Genomic DNA, 15443 nt, shown 5'->3' with positions numbered 1-15443 from the left:
CGTGGCAGTGATGGCAGAGTTTATACTTCTGTCTGCGTCAGGTTGGACTATTGTTGGGGATATACTGCATTGGGTGATAGCGGATATTGTTGTTGAGACACAAATAGAGTTTTGCAGCGTATAGATGTCAAGCATCCGTTGTATCTTGGATTGCAGTATCCTTTGTTATTTCCTTATGGTGAAGATGGTTATCGTGATGATGTCGAGCGATTTTATACAATATAACCAAGATCCATGTTAGCATGCAGAGTTATACAAAAAAATTAAAAATGCATTTGGACAGGTTTGCTTACACTATGGTTGAAGAATGAAGCTATATTAAAAATGCATTTGACAGGGGTGAAGATGAAGCTATAAACACTGGAATCATTATTCCTTCTTCGTTCACAGGCGGACCTAGATATATGGCTGAGAATTGTAAAGATGCCTTTGCAATCTGCCGTTGGGCTGGATATCCTCATCTGTTTATAACGATCACCTGCAATCCTAAGTGGCCAGAGATTACCAGATTTCTTAAGGCAAGAAAACTCAACGCTGAAGATCGTCCTGATATTCTTTGCCGAGTATTCAAGTTCAAATTGGACGAATTGCTACATGATTTAAAAAAGGGTCGTGTTCTTGGCACAGTTAATGCACGTAAGTGTATTGTTGAGATTTTGTTTTTCGATTTTTATGACAAAATTTACACATTGATATATAGAAAATAATTGGACAAACCGGATCACAATTTTATGTATCCTACCAAAAAAATTCAAAATAAAAATCGAAAAAAACCAATTTATTGATTTTAACTAACTCTGTCTGTTTGTTTAATGTAACAGATGTTTGTACAATTGAATTTCAGAAACGTGGACTGCCTCATGCTCATATTCTACTTTTCTTGCATCCCTCCGAAAAACCTAATACTGGACTTGACATTGATAATTTGATTTCAGCTGAGATTCCTAACAAAGATTCCAATCCTTCACTTTTTGCATCTGTCACGAGTTATATGATGCATGGACCCTGTGGTCCTGATAATTACAAGTCTCCTTGCATGAAGAACGGACATTGTTCAAAGAAATTTCCCAAGAAGTTCTGCTACCGTACTTTTATTGATGATGATGGATTCCCTCATTATAGAAGAAGAAATGATGGAAGTGTTGTCAAAAAGAACGGCGTTGAACTTGATAATCGTTATGTTGTGCCGTATAATGCAAAACTTCTTCTAAAATATCAAGCGCATATCAATGTTGAATATACTTGTCAAAGTAGTGCCATTAAATATCTCTTTAAATACATCCATAAAGGGCAAGACAGGGTGACAGCTGCTATAAATCATTCAGATGATGAAATCAAAATGTTTTATGATTGCAGGTTGTTGAATTCATATCGGTTATGTTTCCTTTCGTTACTTGGAATAACCTTTTTCTAACTTAATTTGAATTTATTGCTTATATATGATAGGTATGTGTCCGCATGTGAAGCTGCTTGGAGAATATTTGAATTTGAGATTCATTACAGATTCCCCCCTATTCAGCGATTGCCATTTCACCTACCCAATGAAAAAAGCGTTGTTTTTAGTGATCATGCTTCAATAACCGATGTCAAGACTAGGGCGGAGTCTAGACAATCAATGTTCGAGTCTTGGATGGATGCAAATAAAAAATATCCAGAAGGTAGGAATCTTACTTATGCAGAGTATCCAACTCAATTTGTATAAAAAGAAAGTACGCATGAATGGCATCCCAGAAAACAAGGATTTTCAATTGGAACAATAAAACGTTTTTCTGCCAATAATGGAGAAGATTCCTATCTCCGAACTTTACTTAATTTTCAAAAGGGTTGTACAAGTTATGAAGATTTGAGAACGGTCAATGGGGTGTTTTTTCCTACATATAAGGATGCCTGCTATTCTTTGGGGCTTTTGGTTGATGACAATGAGTACATTGATGCAATTAAGGAGGCAAGTTCTTGGGGGTCAGCAACTTATCTGAGAAATCTGTTTGCCTTATTGTTATTTGGTAACTCAATGAACAGGCCTGAAAATGTTTTCCAAAAATGCTGGGAATTACTATCTGACGATGTTCTTTATCGGCATAGGCAAAGAATTGGACGTGAAGGTAATTGTCCAGAACAAATTTTGTGCTTTCATTTATGTGTATTGTGCACTATAATTAATATTCTTGACGTTCTGTATCGTGCATTCATTTATGCAAAAAGTTTGCTTATGTTTAATTCACTTGACCTTCGAAAAAATGTGAGCATTTTTTGTTCCTTCATAATAAAATTACATTTATACATTATACACCGTCCTATTCTTAATATTTGGTTAAAAATTTCGTTATGTTTCACACCCTCTGCTTTGTTCATAATTTCGCTTTATTTTTCTTTCCTCACCAACTTTGTCTTTGTTAATCCTTTTTTTTTGTATTTTTCAATTTTTTTCAGATGCTTTGCTTACAGAGGATTCTATAAAAAAACAAAACCCTGGCAGAAATCGATATGGTGTTGCAAAGCAACGGTAAATGCCTCTCTGATTGCCCATCCATGCCGAGCATCATGGGTGAATCTTTATTGGATATGCAGAATAGATTGGTGATGGATGAATTGTTGTATGACAGTTTCTCTTTGAAAGAAGAGCATCACAGACTACTGAATTCACTCACTGATGAGCAGAGGGTTGTTTATGACAAAATAATTTCAGCTGTTTCGGCAGGTAAAGGAGGATTTTTTTTCCTGTACGGCTTTGGTGGGACTGGAAAAACATTTATTTGGAACACCCTGTCAGCATTGGTTCGATCTCGAGCTGAAATAGTGCTTAATGTTGCTTCTAGCGGAATTGCTTCACTTCTTCTTCCTGGAGGACGTACGACACATTCTAGATTTCGTATTCCTATACAGATCACCGAAGATTCAACATGTAATATAAAACAAAATTCTACTTTGGCAGAGTTGTTGTCAAAAACAAAGTTAATCATTTGGGATGAAGCACCGATGGTACACAAATTTTGCTTTGAGGCTCTTGATAGAACACTTAGAGATGTTCTTAGCTGTGTTGATATGCCCTTTGGTGGAAAAGTTGTCGTTCTAGGAGGTGACTTTCGGCAAATATTACCTGTCATTCCAAATGGCAGTAGACAAGATATAGTTCATGCAACCATCAATTCTTCCTATCTATGGTCCCATTGTCATCTGTTATCTTTGACCAAGAACATGCGTCTCAATTCTGGAAGTAGCAGTAATAATTTGTTGGAAATAAAAGAATTTTCTGAGTGGCTGCTTAAAATAGGAGATGGTGATCTTGGGGATGATGTTGATGGAGAATCTATTATAACAATTCCAGATGAATTGTTGATCAAAGGTTCAGAAGACCCACTTTCAGATATTGTTGATTTTGTTTACCCGAATCTGATGGATAATATATTAGATCCTACTTTCTTTAAAGAACGTGCTCTTCTGACTCCTAAATTGTCCGATGTTGCCATGTTAAACGAGCACCTAATGGCTGTGATTCCGGGTGAAGAAAGGACATTATTGAGTTCAGATAAGGTTTTGAAACAAGACGGTAATTCATCTCTTGAGGATGACGAAATCTCCCCTGATATCTTAAATACATTCTCATGTTCGGGGATTCCTGATCATAAATTAACTTTGAAGGTTAAAGTACCGGTGATGCTATTAAGAAATATTGATCAATCAAGAGGTTTATGCAACGGTACGAGATTACTTATTACAAAGTTGGGGAATCATGTTGTTGAGGCAATTGTTCTTACAGGAAACAATATAGGAGATACTGTGTTAATCCCTAGAATGACGATCAGCCCATCGGGTCATACATTTCCAGTAAACTTCCAAAGAAGACAATTCCCCTTGGTAGTTTCGTTTGCGATGACTATCAACAAAAGTCAAGGACAATCGCTGTCTCATGTTGGCATTTATCTTCCTAGGTCTGTCTTAACTCATGGGTAATTATATGTGGCACTATCTAGAGTAAAGAGCAGACATGGATTGAAGATGCTGATACTTGATGAAAATGGTTGTGTTACAAATACTACCTTTAACATCGTCTACAAGGAAGTATTTCAAAGATTAGTGTAGTATACTTGGTTATTTCTACAAAGAGATAACATTGTTGTTTGGTATCAGGTAAGATCTCAATTTTTTATCAGAAAATATTTTTTAATCTTCTTTGTTGATTTCCTTAGTTGTTATGCCTATTTTTCTGCTAATTTTTTATTGTTATGCAGATTCAGTATTCGAGGCACAATCAGTATATTATTCCCTTGTCATTTTTTAGAGTCAAAGGTTTTTCATTGTAATTCTGAATTATTCATCTTCCTAAACTATATAATTCCCTTCAATAATTTTTTCTTTTCCAAATATTGTTTATGATTCATTTCGAACAGCAGAAAATACCAATAGTGCATGGCGGACGATATTTTACAACTGTTGTGAGTATCGGTTGGGCATATTTCTTATTATATTGTTGTCAACATGACATTTATATTTTTTTAATGTAGATTTTGTTGTCAACCATGGAATTTACTGTGTTTAAATTATTATATTCTTTTTTTTGTTCCTACCTTAAAAGTTACACGTTTATGTCATACGAACAAACCGATTTTCTTATTAATTCGTTTATGGGACAAACAAACCGATTTTTTTTCTCCGTGCATCGCACGGGTAATCAACTAGTTAGTATTATATGACATGATAATTTTAGGAACACAAACTCATCCCTAAAATTTTCTCCACTTGACCCAATGATAGCTCAATTGCTACTAGCGAATTGAGTGGACGGAGAAGGACCTCAATTTGAACTCTATCAATATTATTTTTGGGATGGATATAAAATTTTAATTTTTGATCTGCCTTGTATTTGAAATTAATCTCATAATTGACTCAAAAAGCCAAAATTTATGGAAATATCTAGAAAAATTTACTTATCTCAAAGAAATAATTAGAGTTGATATAAAAAAAAATTCTCCACAAGTCAGTAATGTCACTGTCACATCTACCCAAAAAGTTTCATTGTGTCACTGTTAATGAAGGACAATTTTTTATTTAAAACCTTTTTTTTTGTCGTTTTGTAAAATTTCTCCACCTCATATTCGCTAGTCAAGTTTAACGGAAAATGTTTTTTTTTTTTGTAAAATGGGGTAACTTGGTATATGTACTTTTTTTTTCAAATAACTTGGAGATATCCCCACTCAACATCCTTTGACTACCTTATTCTGAGAGTACGGCCATAAGACTAGCTTCTCATTGAAATAGATTATGCATTGGACCACTGTTGTAACACCTGGCAACTTGCAAGGATCAACGACTGTCCCCACACACTAACACGAGACTTTTCAGCGTGCTTTGTCCTCACTCGCACACTTCCCGAGAAAACTTCTCAGGAGGTCACCCATCCCAGAATTTCCCCAAGTCAAGCACGCTTAACTATGGAGTTCTTCTGTTATGGGCTACCGAAAAGTAGATGCATCTTGTTAGTATAGTTAGTATAGGTAGTACCAATTAATTCTTATAAGTTATTCCCAACTGTACCGTCCCATACTAGCACAGTCTCTGGAATCCCTCTCTTTCGGGTGTTGATTCGATTCATTCATGTACCCCATCGCTGGAAGCCTGCCAGGAGCTGCTCCTTGTCCATGCTCTTTCGCACCGGCGATCACTCCCCGCCCTCGTCAGCGCCCAGGATGTTACATGCCCACCAGCTTTCGCCTGGTTCGTTCTCGAACCACACCGTACTGGAAGAGAGGCCATGCTCTGATACCACTTGTAACGCCTGGCAACTTGCAAGGATCAACGACTGTCCCCACACACTAACACGAGACTTCTCAACGTGCTTTGTCCTTACTCGCACACTTACCGAGAAAACTTCCCAAGAGGTCACCCATCCCAGAATTTCCCCAAGTCAAGCACGCTTAACTATGGAGTTCTTCCGTTATGAGCTACCGAAAAGTAGATGCATCTTGTCAGTATAGATAGTACCAATTAATTCTTATAAGCTATTCTCAACTGTACCGTCCCATACCAGCACAGTGTCTGGAATCCCTCTCTTTCGGATGTTGATTCGATTGTAGTTTTAGAGTTTAGCCAGCAAGGGGTGAATTTATACAAATTATGTTTATGATAATTCTGCATATGCCAGAATTGAAAAGAAGACAAAGAAGAAGAAGCAAAGAGAAACAAGGATTACAGATTCAAGATTGATTAAGAGAGTCTTGAGAGGACGTTTATTTCGTTTGTTCAACTGCCTTTTATATAATAAGGATTTAAGTTGTTAAAAGCTTAAAAACTAATAGTGACAAAATATACTAATGTCTTATTATTATTATTATTATTATTATTATTGTTGTTGTTGTTGTTGTTGTTGTATGTAGCATGTTACATGTAAAAATATTAATGAGATTCCTTTTTGTAAATATATTAAGTACTCGTTTTGATGGGGGGTTTTTAAATTTTATTTATTTTAAAGAAAAAATTTAGTCAAATATATTTTTGTAAAAAAAAAGTCAATAGTAAATTTAAAAAAATAAAAAATTTCTAAGAGAATTTTTTAGATGCCTTTTAGACAAAGATATAATTACTTTAACTTTAGCTTAAAAGAAAAATAGCTATAAATTTATTGAAGATTAACCTAATGATGTGATTGGTTTGTACAAGATGGTATTAGTATTATATGACATGATAATTTTAGGAACAGAAACTCATCTCTAAAATTTTCTCCACGTGACCCCATGATAGCTCAATTGCTACTAGCGAATTGAGTGGACACAGAAGGACCTCAATTTGAACTCTATTAATATTATTTTTGAGATGGATATAAAATTTTAATTTTTGATCCGTCTTGTATTTAAAATTAATCTCATAATTAACTTAAAAAGCCAAAATTTATGGGAATATCTAGAAAAATTTACTTATCTCAAAAAAATAATTAGAATTAATATAAAAAAAATTCTCCACAAGTCAGTAATGTCACTGTCACATCTACCCAAAAAGCTTCATTGTGTCACTGTTAATGAAATACAATTTTTTATTTAAATTTTTTTTTTATCTTTTTGTAAAATTTCTCCACCTCGTTCGTTAGTCAAGTTTAATGGAAAATGTTTTTTTTTTTTTTTTTTGTAAAATGGGGTAACTTGGTATATGTAAAAAAAAAATTCAGATAACTTGGAAATATCCTCACTCAACATCTTCTGACCACCTTATTCTCAGAGTACGGTCATAAGATTAGCTTCTCATTGAAATAGATTGTGCATTGAACCACTGTCACTCTAGAAAGTGTGAGACTAATCCTTCTTCAAAGAGAAGGCAAATTTTCTCAAACCCCTAAAGTATTTCAAGAATTTGGTTAATAGTATAAGAGTTTTTCAATTTATTTATATTACTCGCTGTTTACCAGTTAGCATATATGATAAGTTCTGTGTGAACAGCTGCATCAAAACAAAGACTTCTGTATGACATTATTATCAAACAAAATGGTTCTTATCATTTTGAAGCTGCCATTAATTGCCAAGAAATAATTTGATATCAAATTGTATAGGCGCTCTTTGTACTCTTCAAACAATTTGCTAGATACTAAATTTAAATCCGTATCACTAGCATTTTTCCCTTATTGTTGGACCTAATAAGTGCACATAACCAACAATCATTTTTTCAAATGTTAAGGAGATTCTTCCCCTTATCAAAGATTTTGAGTTCGAATTTTGAAAATGAAGAAAATTATGATAGGCAATGTTATTAAAATTGGCTCGGCTCGGGCGAGGTATTGGGTTATTGGTTCAACTATTGGGTCACTGGTAGAATCGCATGACCCGATAATTATATGCAATTCTATAATTTATATTAAAAAATTATAAACATACTCAAATATCTAAAAAAATGATAAAATTTTCAAATATTTTAATATAAAAATAATAAATCCCACATTATTATCTAATAAATGATCAAACAAAAATATAATGATCGTAATATGGGACTTCAGGTTCAGTAAACGACATTTCTAACTATAAGTCAAATCAAAATTTTCTGCATAGTGCATAATTGAGATAATATTAGTGTTGTAGGTACATAACTTATGTAAGTCAATAAGCAAAAAATACTCAAATATGTATATTATGTTTTTTTTAATTAGATTATTATTTGTTTGGACCGGGCCAGGTCACCGGTTAACAGATCGCGTTATCAATTTTCATGAAAATCGGCTAGGTCGCACCAGTTCTAATGCAGGGCTGATCCGTTGCTTCACCTAAATTGATTTACCAGCTCTCAGATCTAACCAACCGGACCGATTCGATTTTGTTAACATTGGTCGTAGGAAAGTCGTTCCCTGTAATGAGTTATTGAGTTTCGACAGTGCTCAAATCATATTAGTAATCAATCAACTGGTAAATATATTCAAATAATTGCACATAAGCTGTTGCCTTATGTCAACTAAGTCTATTGCTTCTAGTCCTCTAACTATACTTTCTTTTCTGTTTCAATAGTTGAAAATAATCTCATTTGATAGATGATCGTAGCCTATTATCACTTTTGGCTCTAAATATTACTCAATAACCCACAATTTAAATCCCATTAATTTAAATCAAAATAAGATGCAGTCTTGTAAATTGCCAATTGGTTTGTGGGTCCAGTTGCATGTACATTTTTTGTTTTTTGTTTTACAGTGATTGACCGTTGCCACAAAGATCTCTGCAGTTACTCAGTGCTGTATAAATTAGTCCCTTTATGACTTCTACATCAAAGTTGCACACAACACCTCCTACTTGTTTTATCTAAATTGTAATAACTTTGGAAAAAAAAATTCAACTCCATCTTAAAAAACAACTTCAACAGAGAAATTGAAGACTATAGACAATGCTCTGAAACATTTCAGATTAAAGAAGGTGCCTGGTGCTGATACTAAAGTATGTGTTAATGATGTAACGATGACACCTAACTTCAGAATCTATAGGAAAAGAGACCCAAATGAAACCAACACTTGCACTTCCTACCAAGTGATCAAGCTGAAACTAACACCGGCTTATCCTACCAAGAAACTCAACTGCAGCCAGCACCTGCACTTCCTACTAACAACTCCTACACTTTCCAACTCACAATAGCCAAACTAAAGAAACTGAGTTTGTGATTCAATCAAATTATATGCAGTGCAGCTCAAATCTGAACATTATATAAGCTATCAGGTGATATCCAAAAAACGTTGTGTATTGAAGGCTTGGACTTTTTTCAGATTAAAGACAATGGACAATACTCTGAAATAACATTTTACATTAAAGAGCATGTCTGGTGCTGATACCTTAGCACGTTGTAAAAAAGGTAACCATCACACCTAACTTCAGAATCTATAGAAAAAGAGACCCAACTGAAACCATAAAACCTGTGTAAATAATTGCCTACAGTTACTGTCAATGTTTTAAAATGCTGGCTCGCTGTTAAGGAAAAATCCATATACTGGCTAAGGGAGAAGCCCCTAATTCTGAGAAAGATTCTCAGTCAAACACTCACTAAGAATCTTTCATAAGAAAGAACCTCTCTTTTTATTCATAATGGCTACCATTACTTTCATAACCTCTCTTTTAGTTCCTAATAGCTGTCATGACTCTAATGACCTCTCTTCATATGCTCCTTTTTCAAGGTGTCAATTCTCTGATCACAAGCTGCAAGCTTAGCATCCAACTTAGCAATGAGCTCGCTCAGCTCCTCCTCTCCTAGGTTGTCGAAACTTGGATCCCAAGTTGGATACTTCATCCTGATATTCTCTTTCTGCACTCTTGAAATCTCAGCTTCAAGCTTGTTCAACTTATTCTTGTAATAGTCTTCGAGATCAAAGGTCACAACAGATTTCTCATTCCTTTGACGCTCGTACTTTTCAATCATGGAGTGTATCTTTGAGGGATTTTGGGGCCAAGTCACTGGTGGAGCATCCACATTGCCATCATATGCAATTAAGATAGCCTCTACTCCATTTTTGGTGGAAAAATCAGATACTTCCTTCTTTAATCTCATTAATCTCTTCCTTCTCTCCATGAAAGATACTTTACAAGGTCTATCATTTGGAATGTGTTTACTGTTTTTCCTTGAACGTCTCATTTCCTACAATATATTTACACAAAAAAAAGAACTTGATGTTATAAATTATAATATATAATTAAACCTGCAACACAAAATTTAAATAATAATAATAATAATAACTAAAAGTAAAAACCCTTTTTGTGGAAATAAACAAGAAGAAGGGCTTTGATTTTCTCATCTTATATTAAAATTGTTTAACTCCATTAGTGGTGAGTTTCACATTTATTTTTAAAAATAAAAAAAAAAATTGCACACAAATCAAACAATCGTACATAAGAAAATAATTTTCATAAGATGTGTTTTTACCCAAAAAAGAGAAACCTCCTCAATCCCTTAATTCTCTTATTCTCTTTTGCTTTTGCTGTGAACTTAAATCAATTAATTACCCAATATCAACATCAACATCAACATCAACATCACAATCACATTTAGTCAATAAAACTAAACATCATCTCGTAATATATAATCAAATCTACAACACAAATTACAAAAGAATGGTAATAGTAAGAGAGAAGATGTATTAGAAAAGCAATTATTGAAAGAGAACAGAGCGTATCAAATTATCAGGCAAGCTAAGAGTTATTAACAAAATTAAACAACATCTAAGAAAACAACACAAAAACAAAGAAAAAGTCACCGCCTAATGTAAAAAAACAGAAGCATTACTTTCAACAAAGGCTGATCTCAGACTGTGCTCTAAGACTCAAAGAGGAAATACAGCTAGAGCTTCACAAGAATTTGAATTTATAGAAATCAACTTCAACATGTGACAGATTTGACTGGTTCATTGACATTAGTTAGCAAATCATAACAGATAAAGTTAATTGACATTAATTAGCAAATTAAAACCAATACAAGAAAAATTCAAATTCAAATTGGAGAGTGTTTGGTAGAAGGAAAAAATTTAAAATCCTGGGAAAGTGAGATTGAGAATTCAATTTATACACGTTTGTTGTGAGAATTGTAAAAAAATTTAGTAAAGTCAAATTCCCGGGATTCATGTTTACGAAGAAAAATTCTATCTTAAAATATCACCAAATGGGTGGTATTTTGAGATGGGAATATTTGATAATTTTTTTGGGACATAATTAACCCCAATCCACATTGTCAGCAATATTTGACAATCAATCACATCAAAAAAATTAACCCAACATTTTCGTGAATATTTTGACCTACCAAATAACCTTTTAATTATATTCCCGGGAAACTCATTTTTTCATCATATCCCCGAAAATCGTGACTCCCAAGTAAAAAAAAATCTCCACGCCCCCTTAAATGGGTAAAGCTTATGGAAAATATTTCAAGTTAACATAATATAAACCAAATTATAAATTTGATTTGACTAGTTTTAAGAATTAAAAGTTTGCTTTGAGCTATCGAGCCTTAAAAAATAACATATTACACTTCATAAAATGTAAGTTACTATTATTTTGTTTATTTTGTTTCTGTTTAAATTGATGAAAATTCAAAATAATATAATAGTTGAAGAAGCCACATCTGAGTTCAAAATAATAAAATAATATCTTTATAATTAGAAAAGAGAAGTCATTACAGGACAAAAATGCTACATGTCTTATTATTAGCCCATGATTCATATTCCTTTTCATACTTAATCGTTTAATAACAATAGTAACAATAAATGAAAAATGTTAACTAAATGAAAACGGGAACTAAATGAAAATAAAAACTAAATGAAAATAGAAACTAAATGAAAAACGGAAGCTTAATGATAAACGAAAGTTAAATAAAAAAAGGAAACTAAATGAGAAACGAAAACTAAATGAGTAAGCACTAGCAGAAGTTTTCCTTCTCAAGTTGGGGCTAAAAGATGTCACATGACTGCTTTAAACCCCATGAATCATATTCATTTTCACACTTAACTGGTTAATAACAAGAGATAGGTTATTCTACTTACTTTTATTCTGTCTATCTTTGTCTACTCCTTTCAACACCATTAGATTACAATCTCATCCGACGGTGGATATCTGTGGAATAAAATAAACTATTTTTTCTCCTCATTTCCTCCCACACCCTTTTTCTCTAAATCTCTTTCTCCAAAATGAAAAACGCATACTCGATCAAAGAAAAAAAGAAAAAACACATGCAAATAGATGTCCCTGATCCTAATTTCCATGATTTTTACAAGGATCGCACTAAAAGATCTTTTTGTGAAAATCAAGTATGGGCTGTGTATGATTTTTCAAAGCGATTCCTAATTGGATAATTTTATTTTTCTCTTACAATATAAATCGCAAGCATAGAGAGAAAGGGGAGGAGAGAAAAAAGGTGTGAGAAGAAGTGAGAAGAAAGAAAGAAGAAAAAATATTTATTTTATTCTGCAAATATCCACCATTGGATGAGATTATAATCTAACAGTGTTGAAAGGGATAGACAAAGGTAGGCAGAATATGAATAGGTAGAATAACTTGTCCCTAATAACAATAGTATAATAAATGAAAAACGTAAACTAAATGAAAATGGAAATTAAATGAAAAACGGAAACTAAATGAAAATGGAAGTTAAATGACAAATGGAAATTAAATGTAAAATGAAAACTAAATGGGAACTGGAAACTAAATGAGTTAACAATAGTAGAAGTTTTCCTTCCCAAATTAGGCTATAAAATACCATATGTCTACTTTAAACCCCATGAATCAGATTCCTTTTCACACTTAACTGGTTAATAACAATCGTAATAATAAATTAATAAAAATAATAATAGTATATACCCATAATGAAAAATGTAAACTAAATGAAGACGGAAACTAAATGAAAAACAAAAGCTAAATAAATAATGGAAATTAAATGAAAAACGGAAACATCCATCTGATGAGTCAACTCATATCATAAGTCTAACTTGTTGACTCATGGCTGACTCATTAAATAAAATACATCCATGTGTTCGCTGACAAAACTTTGTGTTTCGATATCGGTTGAAATGGCTACGAGATTTGATTTAATCTATGATCTGTCACCATCTAAAGAGCAATGGAGGATCAAAGTTAGGTTATCAGACTCTGGAGGTGGCCCAACTTTTATTGACCCGAGATAAGAGACAATATTGAGATGGTTTTAATAAATGAACATGTGAGTTTTGTCATGCACTTTTGTATTAGTTTTTTTTAAATTTCTAGAACTATTAAACATTGTTTATGGGTCATCTTTTTTGTAATATCAGGGTGATAAGATAAGGGGACTGCACCAAATTCCCTGAAGATAAGAGATTAACTAACGGAAGGTGGAAAGTAAGTTATACAAAATTTTGGTGTTGGCCTTGATTCTTAAAAATTTAAAACAACCCAACATAAATACAAGCTTAGCTTACTTTTAGTCTAAGAATTGTTGTGACGCTGAATGTGAATATCAACCTTCCTATCAATGGTTTTTCATTCATGGAATCGAAGAATACTATTCTAATGATATTTGTGCGTGTTTCATTCATCCAAACTTGATCTTGCATCTACTTGCCTGATATAAATTGATGGAAATTCAAAATAATATAATAGTTGAACTCACGTCACAATTCAAAATATTATTTTATTATTATCAAATAAGCTGCATTAAAACGAAACAAATTAGGTCTCACATATTATAGCAAATCATACAACTACGAAGTGTATCAATTAAATAATGGCTAAAGGAAATAAGAATAAAGGGTCTCCATCAATTCAAATTATTGCTGTCAATAACTATGGCTTTCCGTGTCAAAGATGGATTCTGCCAAAACAATATTGTACCGTGGTTGAGATAAAGAGCCCCTTGTACACCATCATTTTTAAATACAGGTTTACACATCATTTTCAAGAGTATTGATACATTAGAGGAACATAGAAAGAAGTCCTTATTTCTCTCTATACAATTTTGTACCCCATGTAAACTTACCAAAACTCTACCTCAAACATAACTAGACTCTAGCCATATTAACATTTTCAGAAGGGGGAAAAAATACTCAAATGGCAAACCATCAAAATGCGAAAAAATGAGCAAAACTGTAGATAAAGACCTCCCTAGAAGGAAACTCCATTTGCTCAACTCTACAGCCTTTGCTCCCACCTTGTGTACATTATATCAGATCAGCTTCCTGTGCAGCAAATCAATCAAAATGCTCCAAACTTATGAAGCTTGCTGCTAAAATACTTAGGAAAATAATTATGGTACAAAATCTACATCCTTCTGTTATCCATCCTTAATATATGCAGCACCAGACACAATACATGCAAATGTTAAACACTAACAGTAACCAAGTTGGGCTCGTAGTAATTTTTTTGTATTTAAAACTATTCTCATGTCACGTGGAGTTTTCTCTTCTACACACCCTTCGATATCGATAACTGTGCCACATTTTTCTTTTCTTTTCTTTTCTTTTTTCAAGTGGTGGAGCCCACTAATTTGTCTTTATAACATGAGATAACTATCTCCTTTAACATAAAATTAATAAAACTCTTTCTTTATTTACTATGAGGAATATATATTATACTTATTACTATTTTTTAGTAGTAAAAAAAATAATAGTAAATATAACCTCTCTTTTATTTTATCTATTATTTTGTTTTAGAATTGCTTTAAAAACTATTTATTCAAGCAAGCAATTTCTTTATCTATCATTTTTTAAATACATTCGTAAACCAGTTTTAAAATTAAATTAAGAAAATATTATTTCTCATATTATATTAAATAAATAAATTATCTAATACAACATAAAAAAAATTAGTATGTTTTTGATCTATCATTTGCATTTGCATGTTAGTGTTAGAAATTAAATACATTTGTATTAGAAAATAAATTATCTAATACAAAACATGCAAGTTTAGAGAAGAAATCGTATACAATTTGATCTATCATACAAGGACAAGATATGATATTAGTATTATATAACCTGATAAATTTAAGAACAGAAACACATCACTAAAATCTTCTCCACAAGTCCACAACCTCAGTTTCATATTAACTAGCCAAAATGTTTTTGATTGACCCAAAAAGCCTTCCATAGTATGTGTTAATAAAATGTAACCATGAAAGCTAACTTCAGAATCTATAGGAAAAAAGATCCAACTGAAAACCAACACTTGCACTTCCTACCAAATACCAAGAGACCGAGCTGAAACCAACACCATCTTCTCCTACCAAAAAACAAACACCTGCATTTTCTACCTAATTGTATGCGATCCAGCTCAATGCTGAACATTATAAGCCATCAGGTGAAATCCAAAAACGTTTTATGTATGAAAGAAACTGGTTTAAAATTTGTCAGTTGCAAAGTCAATCCCTTCCTTTCATAAATTAAAAGCATTGGAGTGTCTCTTTTAGATTAAAGATAATAGACCATACTCGGAAATAATATTTTAGATTGAAGAAGAGGTTGCTGATGCCTTAGCATGTTT

The 15443-nt window shown here is 32.8% G+C and overlaps 2 protein-coding genes across 2 annotated transcripts; one reads left to right on the top strand and one right to left on the bottom strand.

The window, feature by feature from the left end:
* Nucleotides 1-2529: 2529 nt before the first annotated feature.
* LOC133313356 (uncharacterized) lies at nucleotides 2530-3951 on the top strand. The gene has a single exon (XM_061514721.1). It carries the CDS (start codon nucleotides 2530-2532, stop codon nucleotides 3949-3951), a length of 1422 nt encoding a protein of 473 aa, XP_061370705.1.
* A 5640-nt stretch (nucleotides 3952-9591) lies between these two features.
* Nucleotides 9592-10080, bottom strand: LOC133313354 (agamous-like MADS-box protein AGL103). Its single transcript, XM_061514719.1, has one exon. The coding sequence runs from the start codon at nucleotides 10078-10080 to the stop codon at nucleotides 9592-9594; it is 489 nt and encodes a 162-aa protein (XP_061370703.1).
* Nucleotides 10081-15443: the final 5363 nt, after the last annotated feature.

The sequence above is a fragment of the Gastrolobium bilobum genome, unplaced genomic scaffold (genome assembly GCF_033153095.1).
Source record: "Gastrolobium bilobum isolate Gb01-03AN ecotype WA unplaced genomic scaffold, APGP_CSIRO_Gbil_v1 utg122690, whole genome shotgun sequence".
Taxonomy (NCBI): Eukaryota; Viridiplantae; Streptophyta; class Magnoliopsida; order Fabales; family Fabaceae; genus Gastrolobium; species Gastrolobium bilobum.
Note: the sequence above shows the minus strand (reverse complement) of the source record. Positions and strands in the feature narration are given on the sequence as shown.

Excerpts from the sequence above, each read along its gene's own strand:
- LOC133313356 (XM_061514721.1), top strand. The coding sequence starts at position 2,530 with ATGCCGAGCATCATGGGTGAATCTTTATTGGATATGCAGAATAGATTG.
- LOC133313354 (XM_061514719.1), bottom strand. The coding sequence starts at position 10,080 with ATGAGACGTTCAAGGAAAAACAGTAAACACATTCCAAATGATAGACCT.